At 41.7% G+C, this 14,321-nt stretch overlaps 1 protein-coding gene and 1 long non-coding RNA gene across 3 annotated transcripts in view; both read right to left on the minus strand.

Moving 5' to 3' along the window:
- The window catches only part of slc12a2 (solute carrier family 12 member 2), a 60,595-nt gene extending 46,816 nt beyond the window's left edge, over positions 1 to 13,779 (minus strand). For both annotated transcript variants that reach the window (XM_085166511.1, XM_085166510.1), the window contains exon 1: positions 12,734 to 13,779. In XM_085166511.1, the coding sequence (XP_085022637.1) occupies positions 12,734 to 13,285 (552 nt within the window). In that variant the 5' untranslated portion in view covers positions 13,286 to 13,779. The remainder of the gene's footprint in view (positions 1 to 12,733) is intronic.
- On the minus strand, positions 717 to 11,168 carry LOC146513769 (uncharacterized). The gene is made up of 2 exons (XR_014875107.1): positions 7,611 to 11,168; positions 717 to 7,576 (listed from the first exon to the last, which is right to left on the minus strand). It is a non-coding gene; the product is annotated as an uncharacterized LOC146513769 (long non-coding RNA).
- Positions 13,780 to 14,321: the final 542 nt, after the last annotated feature.

Here is a 14,321-nt window from a genome sequence, read left to right on the forward strand (position 1 = left end):
GCTCCACAACAAGGAAGTATTTCTTCCACATGCCCATGAAAGTAGGGGATTGTGCTGTGACAGCTTACTCATATGCCATCACAATAGCCTTTATTACCTGGCTGGTGCGATACAGCTTGCCAGTATTATAGGAAGCCCACAAAGAGTTAGTTGCTTCTCATAAACCCCTTAGTGCTGCCTAGATAAATGCGTAACGCAAATTCCCTAACGTTAGGCACAAAGGCAACATTAGGGGGCAGGGTCTTCTTACTATAATTGGGGAGAAATTGCAGACAGGAAATGTATAAAGATAAAACATGCAACTCACACATTTCGCTGATGACAAACCGAGGAATACGACAGTTTTGAGTGAAAGAGCCTTTAAGACAACTCACTCTAAGGCTTGAGTGAGTTGTGTTAAAGGGAGCACTTGTAAGACTCTGGGTAAATCCCAGAAGGGATTGGGGGGGGGGGGGGGGTGTACAAAACAACAACCCCAAAAAACCAAACAACAACAACACAACCCCCCCCCCCCTCAAAAAACAAAAAACAAAACAAAAACAGGCTTAATAGTAGGCCTCAGTCTGTGGACATCATTCACAAATCTCCTTATCAGAGAATGCTGGCCAACTGGTGCATTACCAAAGCCAACATTACACTTCAATAGTGGAAAATGTCCCCCCCCCCTTATCTAGAAAAGAGAACTGATAAGGAATCATATTGCTAGCTGTGCACTCTTTTTCAAATACACAACATTTGCCATCATAAAGTGAGCATGTGGCAAAAGAGTTCTTGCACTCCAAATGCTCTCAATCACTATCAGAGGGAGCCCAGATACTTTTAAATTCAGCCTTTTACGTGCCACTCCAGAGAGCTAAATGCTCTGAATGTATGGCGTTATTTTTGTGCTACTATTCTGAGCGCACGTTAAAAAAAAAATTGCATGTGCAAGTGTTGCATTTTGAGAAGAAATGTATTTTGAGCGAAGACGAGCTAAATTTGAGTGAACAAAATTCATTGCTGCGTGCAAAAAAAAAGAAGAAAAAAAAAAGAAAAAGAAAAACAAAGGGGGGATTTCAGTGTTTGCCATCATCCCCACACACACACACACACACACACACACACACACACACCCTCTCACTCAGTTTTTGCATTTGCGCTTGCTCGTAATGTGTTGCTCGCGCTCTCAACATTTCTGCCTGTGCGCGCTCAACTCTTTCTGTACACCGTTATATTTGTGCCACAAAACCAGCCAATCACAGACTTGGATGCAAAAAAATCTGATTGGCTGTTTTGGTCTCCAATCAGCTCCAATCTGGCGCAAAGTGGGCGATAAACGAACAAGAGAGATGGGACTTGTGGCAGAAAAGCCGATCAGCTGATCATTGATCAGTTTCATGATTGAAGTGGCGAGAGGGAGGGAGAGAATGAGAGAAGAGGCAGCTGTGCAGCAAAAAACACAGAATGACTCCAGCTTTGTGTCTATTTTTCATTCTAGCTGAAGTCCGGGATAAATCGCGTTCCTTTTCACCTCAATACGGATGTATTGTAATTGGTCCAGCCCAGAGTTGATCATGACCAAGTGGCTAATCCACTACCTTTCATTGTTTATACCGTTACAAAAACAAACAAACATAAAAGTGAAAAATCACCATCGGCCCGACGGGCAAATGCCCGGTATGCCCAATGGCCAGTCCAGCTATGCGGTTAGCAGGTGGGTAACAGGCATCTCCGAAAACGTTAGAGCACTTATGCAAATATGTGATGTCTTGATAAATCGAGCAGATATTTGAAGTTTGCACAGCAACATTCTCGCATGAAAACATTTTTAAAAGTTTATTTTGTGATCCAAAAAGAGTAATATTTCAAACTCCGCCACTCTGTGTTCCTCCGCCACTGCTTTGTTTGAGTTTTGGACCAAATGGATTCTGGGATATTACATTTCGTCATTTCGAGCTGATTGGAGACCAAAACAGCTAATCAGATTTTTTTCATCCAAGTCTGTGATTGGTTGGTTTTGTGGCACAAATATAACGGTGTACAGAAAGAGTTGAGCGCGCACAGGCAGAAATGTTGAGAGCGCAAGCAACACATTACGAGCAAGCGCAAATGCAAAAACTGAGCGAGAGGAGCTGTTATTACAATTACACCTGCAATTTTTTTTTACGTGCGCTCAGAATAGTGGCACAAAAATAATGCCATATGAATGTGGATGAAAAATCTACCCATGCTACTGAAATACCAGGTCCCTGTGCAAGGGCTTGCTACGGAGCAGATAGGCAAGCCCCACCATCCATGGCTATGCCAGTAAGGAGCTATTAAAATCATAGACCGTCACTGCTCTGTCACTGCTGAAAAGAACAGAGGTCATTGTGATTTTTTTGCACGATGTGAACAGATCTGCGGACGCCTGGCCAAACCTCTCCCACAGGTGGTGGACTATTTCTGGATGGAGTGTCAACACCCTGTAGCTTCCCCTCAGGAGAGCAGAGCCGAATTGATGTTCAAAACACCGGGAATGTGTGTCCCACTTAATGACATGATATGTGCTATCAGGTTGTGACTTTGCAAAGTCACAGAGCGAGTGGCTCCATGACCATTTATATGTGTCGCCATTGTATTGTCTGTCCAGACCAAGACAGGACAAGTTTTCAAAAGCAGCAGAAAAAATATATACCTCAAAGCCAGAAAAACTGCAGTCAGCTCCAGGTAATTTATATTTACGCACAACGGACCCTAAGGGGCCTAGAGCCTCCCCCATGAAAACAGCCCCCACCCTGTCAACAAACCATCTGTTGTCAGAGTTTTGCCTCGTAATAACTGTACCAAAGGGAACACCAATAATGAACACTGTAGATTCTCTCCAGTGACTTAGAGCCAGTAAACATTCAGGGAAATTCTCACTATAGGGCTGAGTTCACGTCTCAGAGAGGACACCCAACCCTGAAAATCCCACATCCTCAACAGTCCCTGAGCACCTCATTGCAGAAAGGCCCGAAAAGAAAGTTTGAGGCCTAGATATTCTATACTCTGAGTGGGAGATGTCACTGATGCCGAAACCTAGGCCAGATAGGCTGTGTAACAGTACCTGTGTGTTTTTCCTCTGCTTCCTCTTTGCTGTAAGTGCATACATGAAATATTCTAAATATGATGAAGAGTCCCAAGTCCCGCTCCCAGCTCAATGGCTTTGGAGAGCAGACACTGAAAACACCACACCACTGAAATTGGTTGGTCTCATTGCAAACTAGTCTGTAACCTCTGCCAACAATGGTCTCAAGAACCATGAATGGCCTACACATGCCCACCAATCCTCCATCCGGCCAAGGGGCCCAGGAGGATGGAAGTTCAAAGCCGGGACAGCTGCACTCTCCTTGGGCGACCCAAAAAACCCAAACACGTGTACACGTCTTTCTCTCCTTGAATTGTCCCCACAAAGCATTGAGGAGAGGTGAATAAATTGAAGTGGGGGGCACTGAAGGAACCTGTGCTCCTCCTTGACTGTGTATATCGGTAGAACAAAGATGGCCATTACACAGCTTAGATTGGAACTGGAGAAAATGTCTGACTCTCTCCATTTCTTGAGAGAAGAAGGGAACAGTTAATACGTACTTGGAGAGGTTAGAGGAGTGATCTCTATGAGTGCTGCCTACTAAGACCCTGGCAGCCACTACAATTCCTAAGTTGAACATTTTCCTTGTGGATGGTGGGATTGACGGCTTCAAGCAGCAGCAGGTGTGGCAGCAACAGCAACAGAAGACTTTTTCCCCCCATTGCCTACCAATCTACAGACCCTGCTACTCAGGCAGCTGGGAAGTAGGACCGCTGAAGCCTATATTACACTCCCTTACTGGCATAGCCACAAAGCCCAGGTAGGCAGTGGTTGGTGTGGCATGGGTTTATGGGGAAGATAGAGGTCAAAAGCCAGAACCTTAACCTGCATCTTCCTCTGGTTGTTTTCACGCTGCATAGCAGTTTTTACCTACTCAAACGATCCCCTAGGCCATTATGGCTGGTACAGAGAATCAATAATAACCTGCTTATCCTGGCCAGGCAGGCTGGAGAGACTGAGTCACAGAGATCGCTCCCCTGCAATGGCCATGCCCATAACGTGGCCACTGTATTGCACCCCTAGAGACCCGGAAAATGAGATCAGCAGCAATACACATCTCCTCCCAAATCATGGGACTAGCTAGTTTTATAACATGTGGGTATGCAGTAATCCATCAACTTCTCCAAGAAGAATATATTTCCTCAACAAAAATGTATCATTACAGCATAATAGATATTCCTGAAATCAGAAAAACCCACATTCGTGGACTACCTTGACAGCTGTGTCAGTAAATAGTTAAGTAAAATGTTCTGGTCTAGAACCACTGAGCTCTTATGATCTTTGCAAGGAAAAAAAGCAAGAAGGGCCCAGGAGCTATTATAAAGGGGTCACTGGATCCCTGTGTCCTTGGCGTGTTTGTCTGTGTTGGATAGACGTGGTGGTAGTGGAGCTTCCATGATTAGTCATAATGAGATACAAAGTGAGGTTTGAAAGAGAACTGAGGCTACAGTTCAACAACCCAACATAAATCCCTATTCTAATGAGGATAGACATAGGAGCCTTCAGCTTTTACGTATAAATACAAAACCAACAACACAAAACAAAGACAGAAACCAACCTAAAGAGACTTTAAAGTGATAGTTTAGAATTATTGTGGTAATGTGTTAGCATGCTGTCTGTAGAGATGCATGTAGAGACCTGAATTTCTGTTGCAGTATTATGCATCTGTTTCTATTCTGACCACAGTTTGCAATTCATCACCCCAAAACTTGATGCAATTTTTAAAAAAGTAACATTGATATCTGTACAAACTGTGTGCTGGAGGAAGAAAAGATTGACGCAATCTACAGTTTGGATATGGACATTATTTTTAGCTTTATTGCAGGAGCTATTTTTGGGTGGCTGTAGCTCAGGTGGTAGAGCAGGTCATCTACTGATTGGAAGGTTGGTGGTTCGATTCCTGGCTTCCCCTAGTCTGCATGCCAAATATCCTTGGGCAAGATACTAACCCCAAATTGCTCTCCGATGCATCCATCGGAGTATGAATGTGTGTGAATGTTAGCTATAAAAGCACTTAGAAAGATGTGCTTGTGCGAATGGGTCTGAATGGGTGAATGCACAAGTTGTGTAAAGCGCTTTGAGTGCTCAGATGAGTAGAAAAGCGCTATATAAGAACCAGTCCATTTACCATTTACCATTGCGCTGTCATCCTGCAATAAAAAGTGGAGACTGCTCCAGGAAGAAGAAAAAAAAAAAAGAAAAAGAAAAAATTTATTACACTGTTAACACAACTTCTGGTGTTCGCAAGCACCTGCATATACAGTATACTGACACTAAGCTAGCAAAGAACTCAGAGTGATGTTAAAGATGAATGAATGCTGACCCCAGCCAAACACTGTGATAAAGAAAGTCGTCATTTGCGGTGAAGCCAGCCGCTGCTGAACTTCAACAGGTAACAAACTGATGTCAGGCTGCAATCGCTGTTTAAAGTCTCATTGTGCTGGTTTTCATCTTTGATTTGAGCTGTTGGCTTTGTGTTCATACCTAAATACTAACAGAAAGACCGCATTGCTTGATAGTCATTTAAGACTTAAGGATATCTCCATACCTCTGTTCACAGGTACGCATTGTTCCACATACTATACATATTATACAGTGGTAAGCATCTTCTGAGTCTGGTTGATGCTGATGAATGCTCAGGCTGACAGTCCTCCCTGCACAATGATTATTGGCCGAGAGGGCCGATCATATGTCCACTCCCTCAGACATCTCACCATTGTTTGGAGAAACCTCCCACAACTCAGTTCATTATTCTTTTACGGTACTAAAACGCTCCCAGTGTTGGATTTTCCGCTGTCTGCTGAGGGGCGCTGACGGAATCAAAATGGCCTGGCCTCACAGTGCAGAGACTTTTGTTTTCCCAATTGTGTCAAATTACTATTTAACTCTGGTGTGAGTGTGAAAGAGGTGACGAGTGAGGTAGAGTGCCACAAACAGAGAAGCTTTGATAAGAGCTGCTTAGCAGTTTAGAGTGTAAGTATCGGTATGTTATCCACTAGTTGATAGTTAGCTAGTGACCTCGTGAGCGGCCACTGACAAGTCACTTGGTCTGTGCAGGGTTGAGCAATAACAAAGATATGTATTATAAAATAAGTTTAAATAAGATCTCCAGCGTACCCAGAGAGAACCCATGGAAACACAGGGAGAACATGTAAGCTCCACACAGAAAAGCCCCAGCCAGATGATGGAGTTGAACTCAGGACCTTCTTGTTCTTGCAAACTTCCGATTAGTAGATAACTGCTTGAGCTATAGACACTTGTTCAATCACTGCTAACCAGTTAGCTGTCCTGGGTAACCAGATCCTTAGTGTTAACATAAAACACTTTTTATATATGCCACATTTTCAAAAGCTGTTCTTTTTGAAACAAAATTATCATTTCACATCACATTTCTTAAACATTCAGACTTTATCACGCATGCACTCACATTCTGAACAATTTTTCTTATTTTTGCACTACTGATGTCCAACTGTCCACCACATGGGCTTTGTGTACATCTGTGCATGGAACTAGGCTACCACGAGTAGTTGAATCTTGCAATAGAATGCTAATTAGTCCAACTGTGGGCACATCCTGCCATACGGCTTGCATGTGCACACACAAGGGACAATTTGTAAACACTTGATATAAAAGGGATGTTTGCCAATTTTCCATGATGCTAACCATGATCAAGGGAATAGGATTTTTCTCCTTGTGAAACAAGCTCTAAGTAAGCAAAGGGAGAGGCTGCAAGCACATGAAGTTGACCTCTAAACATCTTTGACCTTTTCATCAAATTGTTTCCTTCTGAACAACATGCACATGTCCCCCCTCTAGAAATATGACACGTTAACTCACAAAGCTCTCTTTGTCCAACTGTCCCCAATTCAAGGTGAATGAAAAGCTATGACCCTTGCTGTTTTCTGAGCAGATTATTGAAGAAAACAGGAAGCAGCATTAATTTCCTGTCAGACACGAGACTAACTGGAGATGTAATGCGAGACCAAACAGCAGGGTTGTTCTAATGACAATGATGTCAAAGTACACGGCATCAGCTTGTTTGTCAAGGCATTTTTTTTGACAAATCTCATTTCCCCAATGGATAGATCAGACTAATAATGAATTATTAAGGGATTCATAAAAAATTCAAGTTGCCTTGCTATGGCACATCTCCACATATAACTGATACTTGCAACACAGATGTATATCTGGGTGTGCAAATTTGTAATGTGTATGGATTATGAACGAACAGAGGGCTGAACATCAAAGACACCCTGAAAATTGAAGTGAAAAAAATGACGTGGGGGCTAGTCCTTTTTGCTGGAATTTAAAAAAAGGTACTCAATAGTTTCTATGGCGCCCACACACTTTTATGGCATTCCCGACAATGACAGAGCCTTCTAATGAATAATTAAGTGTCTTGAGGTGACTGTTGTGAAATGTTTGTCTCCCGAATCCAAGCTGGGAGCTGGTTCCACAGAAGAGGGGCCTGAAAGCTAAAGTTTCTGCCTCCTATAGTGCTTTTAAATATCCTAGAAACCACAAGAAAGCCATCAGTCTGACAGTGAAGTCCTCTATTGTGGTGATACAGTACTATAAGGTCACAAAGATAAGATGGGGCCTGATTATACAAGACTTGGTATGTGAGGAGAATTTTATATTTGAGTCTGGATTTAACAGGGAGCCATTTTTCAAACCTTTTCCCGACATTAAAATTCACTTCTCATGCTGCTAGTGAGTCCCCAAATCAAGATGGGGTATGGGCTTTGTGAAGTGCTAAACTTAGGAGTGCTGGGAGTGGCCAGTCAAGCTGTTGTAATACGCCGAGCAGAAACTGCAGACAACAGGAAATGTGGTTATGAAGGTCAATTCTGTTCTGATCCTTGAAGGGAAAAAATTCCACTCCTCTGAAAAGAGGGGAAAAAAGAAGAGTGGAATTTTGTTGCACTCCAACAGAGATGGGGAGATTGGGTATCTTAGAAAATAAACTGGAACCCACATTTTTTGTTAATGTCAAAAAACAATTCATGTCCTGATTGGCTAGCTAAACATGGAAATAATGTCTAAACGGACACCAAGAAAACTCTTATTAGCGCGTCTCAGTGTAACGCTACAGTTTCCGTGACAGCACTGTAAAACACATTGGTTGAAACACGAGTATCAACTGACAGGGTGAAGTTACATAATAAATTATTTGCAACCTATAAGGACAATATAAGCAGTATAGAGACTGACAAAAGTTTGAGAGTAATGATAAGAAGTATAGAAGTATATATAATAGGATAGAAGTATCCCATGGTTTTGCAGCGCTTGCTTGTTTTTCAAGGACTGTTTTATCATATCTAAACTAAAGCATCAATAGTTACATATTCTCACAGATACATTACCACCAAATAAATTCAACGGAATACGCACAGCTACTGCTAATGCCGCTATTGTTTTACTCTCAGCTTAATTACTGTACTTGTGTCTCACAAGGGGGTGGGGTTATTGTGCTATTTCTGACATCAGGGTCTATGTGACGCACACGGGAATAAGGAAGAAGCCAGGTCCTCTGCAGACAAAAAGCTCTTTCTCTCTCACACAGTTGCCAAAAGGCTCTGTGAGAAAGAGACACAGAGAGGGTGTGCGTGTGTGCAAGCGAGATTGTTACTACAGCTGTAAGACCATCATCTATGGCTGATTCTGCGACAAAAGGACTCCACTGTTTGTAAAATGACACACTAAAAGCCCAGGGGGTCCTTCGCTTCCTGTTTCTGCATACAGCCTGTACAATCTGCAGGGCTGTGAGGTACTAGAAACACAGGAGGGATTTGCTTCAAAAGGGGAAAAAAAAAAGCTTGTAAGACTTAAACAAGGGTTCCATTGTGCAAATCGACCCTGCAACGTCCCCTGAAAGCAGCAGGCACTTTTACAATATGTACCTCTCTACTAGTCAACAACTTACAATCCCACATTTCATATCCACATAGACTGACAAAACAGCAGCATTTAACTGTAACCCCTTAAGCATTTTATCCACCTTAAGAACATGCAAACTCCTCGCAGAAAGCACCCAGCCTAGTAGCAAATGGTAACTTGGAACCTTTTTTGTTCTGAATAAACTGTCTTAACCGATGCACTACAATGCCGTCACACTTACCCAATTAACAAGGCCACCGGGCAAACAAGCCTTTGACAACTATAACAATACAAATCACAAAATACTAAATAATGCAGCTGATTATTTAATTAAATTGAACTGAAAGTTAAAGGTTCTGCCTGCAATTCTACTTTTAAATATCCTGTAAGCAAGCAGTCTGACAGCAGTTTTCTATCGGTGTGATATTGTACTAAGAGGTCTTTAAGACCTCACACATACCTACACACACAGTATACTATCATAATATAATTTAATTATAATACAACATCATTATAACATGTACATAATATGCCTAAATTGCAGGATATATTTGAACTTTTGATCTCTACTCTTACTTGGTCTTACTTTGACCTTCTCCGTAGCAACAAATCTGATGATGCAAAATAAGGCTACAGATTTTTTTAAAGATTATTATAATGAGCTTTAAAAAATAAATTATTTTCAGATATGTTGTGGAAGGTACTGTGACTCAGAATTTGACCCAGTGACACCTTTGCACATCCTCCATTTGTGCATGACATTGCTGAATTATTACTTTTGTTTAGTTGTGTAAACATCTATAAAAATAATTAAAAAAAAAAAAAAGATATGTGGTCAAGTGATGAAACTAACATGAATAAACATGTGGATCACATGTTCAATCACTTATTCATATCTGACGTCATCACAAGACGTCAGATCTAACTGATTAACTTTACATGTCTCAGTGTCACAACATCCCACATCCTGACTTGGCCTACCTCTGAATAAATTTGGGAAAATCTTTTGTGCTTTGATGTGGAACAATCCAGCTGTGCTTTCCAATATAATGGTTTGCATCAAGTGTTCTTTATCTCTCTTTTTTTAAATTTTGTTACAAAATTAAGAAAGCGTCACATCACAATAATTCACCTACCATATACAGATAAAGATATATCTCTATGCTCACAATTTATGATTGAAAATCATCTAAACAAAATGCATAGGTGTAAAATTAAACTGAATAGCTTATCCAGAGTTTTTTTAACTGTTGTTTTTGGATTCAGCACATTAAAATCCAGGAGCAATAACAGGACATGAAAGAAACTGTGCACATTTTGCAAGTATTGCGGCAAAAATGCCATTAAGACTCAAGTTAAGACTGAACTTATCCTTAACTACTGTCCCAGCTACTCTAAAAGTATAGAGAGCAGTATTTTATGTACAATATTCCAGTCTAATGTCAAACTTTAGCAGCACTGAGTGCGACATCAATATTTAAGCACAGTTTGTTTATGCTCTGCTGCTCTGGACTGAATAAAATCTTTCCTGTCACAGTTTCCCTTCCGGCTCTTCAATATGGACCCATAGCACAGCGCTATTGAAGGTGCTGTTTTGGAGCTCAACATTACAGGATGGCAACACTTACTTACCTGCCTGCCTGTTCCTGACGGCCCATGTCACTAGAGGCTCAAGACTCTCAGTGGAGTTTACTGCCACAGTCAATTACATAAAGACAATGTGTTCAGCTTTCACATAGACACTTTACCAACTTTATAAGAGGACTCATTGATTGCCATGAAAAACAACCAGAAGCAACAATCAATTGGTGGAATTTCCATTCCACATTTCGATCTGGGCGTGCCACACAAACACTGGAAAACACTCAGTGACAGACATGATAAAGTAGCAGCACCAAGGTGACCATGACCTTCAAACTAAAAGAAACGCCACGATATTTAATGTTCAAAGGCTATTTCCAATCTACTGAGCCAAAGAGTGCAGCTTGTATGAATATCAGCCAACCACAGCAGCTAATTAAATTCCATTGTCCATCAGCTGATCATGCATATCTGCTAGCAGCTGTAATTCTGTGGTGTTGAAACATACTTGCCTACTAAATATTTGCCATAAAGTCTCAATATAGCCTGACTGGGGAGGACAATAGAAGCCCTCTTCTAGTTGATAAAACAAAACCAGCTTTTCAACACAAACTACTTGATGTTTTATTTATATATATATATATATATATATATATATATATATATATATATATATATATATATATATATATATATATATATATATATATATATATATATATATATATATATATATATATATAGAGAGAGAGAGAGAGAGATAGATATAGATATATATAGATATATATATATAGATATAGATATATATGAATATGAGAGAGAGAGAGAGAGAGAGAGAGAGAGAGAGAGAGAGAGAGAGAGAGGAGAGAGAGAGAGAGAGAGAGAACGAGAGAGTAAGAGAGAAAGAGAGAGAGAGAAAGAGAGAGAGAAAGAGAGAAAGAGAGAGAGAAAGAGAGAGAGAAAGAGAGAGAGAGAAAGAGAGCTCATTGGGTGCTTTGCAGATTAAGATTCAGAGAACAGACTTTACTTTTCATCAAGTTTCATAAGGTATACAATCGACTGGAGTGGGCAGTCATTGACAAAGGTGTCCTGCTTTAGTTTTGAATGATATACTGGAAAATCAAGTCTCGTGTCAAGAGACTTGATTTGGTGCCAGTAATTCGGCACCAAGTAACAATACTTGACTTGCAAATGTGATGACACTGGTTTGCGCTGAAAGACAGCATAAAGTTAATGCAATTTTCTTTAGACCACGCCAGTTTATAACAAAAGTTGTCTCGAAACACTTTGTAGTAAATAAAGAACTTCTACACGCAATAAAAGTGTAAGAATTCTTCTGTTTTCCTTTATCGCAACATCCAACAATCTAACCTGACCCAGTAAGCAAGGTGACTTCTCACCAGAGCAAAACACAGCATACAAATGTTCTGTTAAGCTACGGACGCAATACAAGATGAGCAATATGGATGAAACTGAAGTGGATATTTTTTTGGAAAAATGTATTTAAAACACTGAGAACCTGGGCTTTGTCATACAAGCTTAGATCCGTGTTGAAGTTCATTGTGGTTAGTGAAAATCAGTTTGTCAGGGTACTGCTGCCAACAGTCACTTTGAAGTTTATCAGAATATAACCTTGACAATAACAGGCTACTCTAGGCCAGTTAGAGGAAAAAGGGGGGAACACCACCACGGTTCAGAAATAAAGTTTTTACTTAAAAATTAATCAATACAAGCAACACGAAAGTGCTTTCAGTGTGACTGTCATTTACAAGGGAAACATCTGCCATGTTCTTTAGATATAATGTTTGTTTCTTAATAACGTAAACAGTGACACAAACATGCAAACACAGCGGTAATCTGGGGTCAGTCATTTTGACCTGAACATCTTACAGAGCATCTGTCCGAAGAAGAAAAATAAAAACAAAAAACACACAACAACAAAAACAACTTTATCTGACAAGACTGCTGTGACCTAGATGGAGTACACGGGAAAAGCAGAGGTTCCCATCTACCAATAACTCACGTAGAGCGGCATGTGATGGTTTAAAGACAATAAACGGAGATTGTAAATACATAAGGTGAACACTCTGACAGTTGGGGTTGATTCCAATTATAATAAGATAAGTTGTAGTCTGATTTCTATATCATTCAACCAGTAGTTTCGGGTCATGTGAGTGGTCTTACCTTGTCCAGCTCATCGTGCAGCTCCGACAGGGTGGGTCTGGTGAGTTTCTCCCCCAGCGGTGCTGCTGTCTGCCGGTAGAAGTCGATGTTGGGCACGGCATCGATGGTATTGTGACCAAAAGTTCTCAAGTAATAGGTATTGGTGTGCGTGTCATAGTGATAGTGATGTTGCCCCCCAGTCGACGAATGCAAGCTAGTCTCGCTCATCACAGTGTCTCCGTTCTGCATTCCCTCAGTCGGCGCTGCATCCGGAGAGGCCACGCTGCCTACCCCAGTCGGATCCGCAAAGTTCACCACCCGAAACCGGCCTTTAGCTTCCTCTCCGCTGACAGCTGGATCGCTACTCGGAGCATCTGGGGCAGCGGCAGAGGCGTCGGAGCTCGGAGTCTTATCATCGGCGGCGCCCGCAGCCTCAGCCACGAGGTCCACTTGGAACCGGCTCTGACTGGGCGTCGGACCGGGTGGCTTCTGCCCCGCATCCGGGGCTAGAAAATCATTGTCCGTCGCAGAGTTCTCCGCCGGAGCGGAAGACGCAGAGGATGGTGCTGACATGGTACAGCAAACAGAGATGAACGTGGAAAGCGTGTGGATCAAACGCTTTACTCGGCCACACAATATAATAGATGCGAGCAAAAACCCGGTTGCCACCCGTTACAAAGCGTCTTCCTATTTACAGGAAAAATGAACTCGCTGCTCTAACTGGTTAGAAAAGGCGCAGGATAGCGGCGAGGAAAGGAGGAGTAGTGAGGGTAGCTTGTTAGCACGGTCGGAACAAGACTACAGATTGTAAACTTTCCGTCGCTCTCCTACTTCTTCTTCCACGGTGATAAATCCCAAAAGTCACAATTTATCGTCCCTCGCTCGGGGACACAGCACTAGATCCCAGCCACTTATGGTCCTTCTGCTGCCCTGAAAACGATGCTGATATCGACCTTGCCGTAGCTCCTCCTAGACTCCCAGAGATTTCCTTGCTGCTGTTATACACACTTCAGACGGCATCGCCAGAGGGCGGACAACGACTAACAAGAACCTCGCGAGGTGTCAGTGATCGCGTTCCTTTTTAAGAGGGAAGGTAATGTCGCGAGAACATATGACAATACCCAAAGAGTAGGCGTGACTTTGTTTGACCCCTGTGAGATCGGAGAAGAGGGGAGGGGATTTGGGGACGGGCGGGGAAAGACATAACTGCACCACTATATGTGCTGCTGTTTGTCTGTTTGTCCGTTTGTCTTTGTCAAAGCTCCATCTATGACTTCACAGGTTTTGTCTGTTGTACATTGCCTATCTCACTGTAGTATGTGGATGAGATAACGTTTGTCCTTTAGCAGTGTATTGTACCCAGCGTGGCCCAAACCCTTGATATCCCAAAACATTTTGAGTTTTCTCTGCATTTATGCAGACGCATAGCACAGAACTCTCAGTCAATACATAAGCAGTCTGTGGGCCTCCTTCCTTTCTTGTTCCATATCTCTTAAGCTACCTTTGAAGGTTTTTTAAACTATTTGAATAATATTTTATAAGTTATCAGTACATTTTAGATCTATTATTTTAATATACAATAGTCCGTAGTGGTAATTAGGGTAAGAAG

This window comes from Neolamprologus multifasciatus, chromosome 7 (assembly GCF_963576455.1).
Source record: "Neolamprologus multifasciatus chromosome 7, fNeoMul1.2, whole genome shotgun sequence".
Classification (NCBI taxonomy): Eukaryota; Metazoa; Chordata; class Actinopteri; order Cichliformes; family Cichlidae; genus Neolamprologus; species Neolamprologus multifasciatus.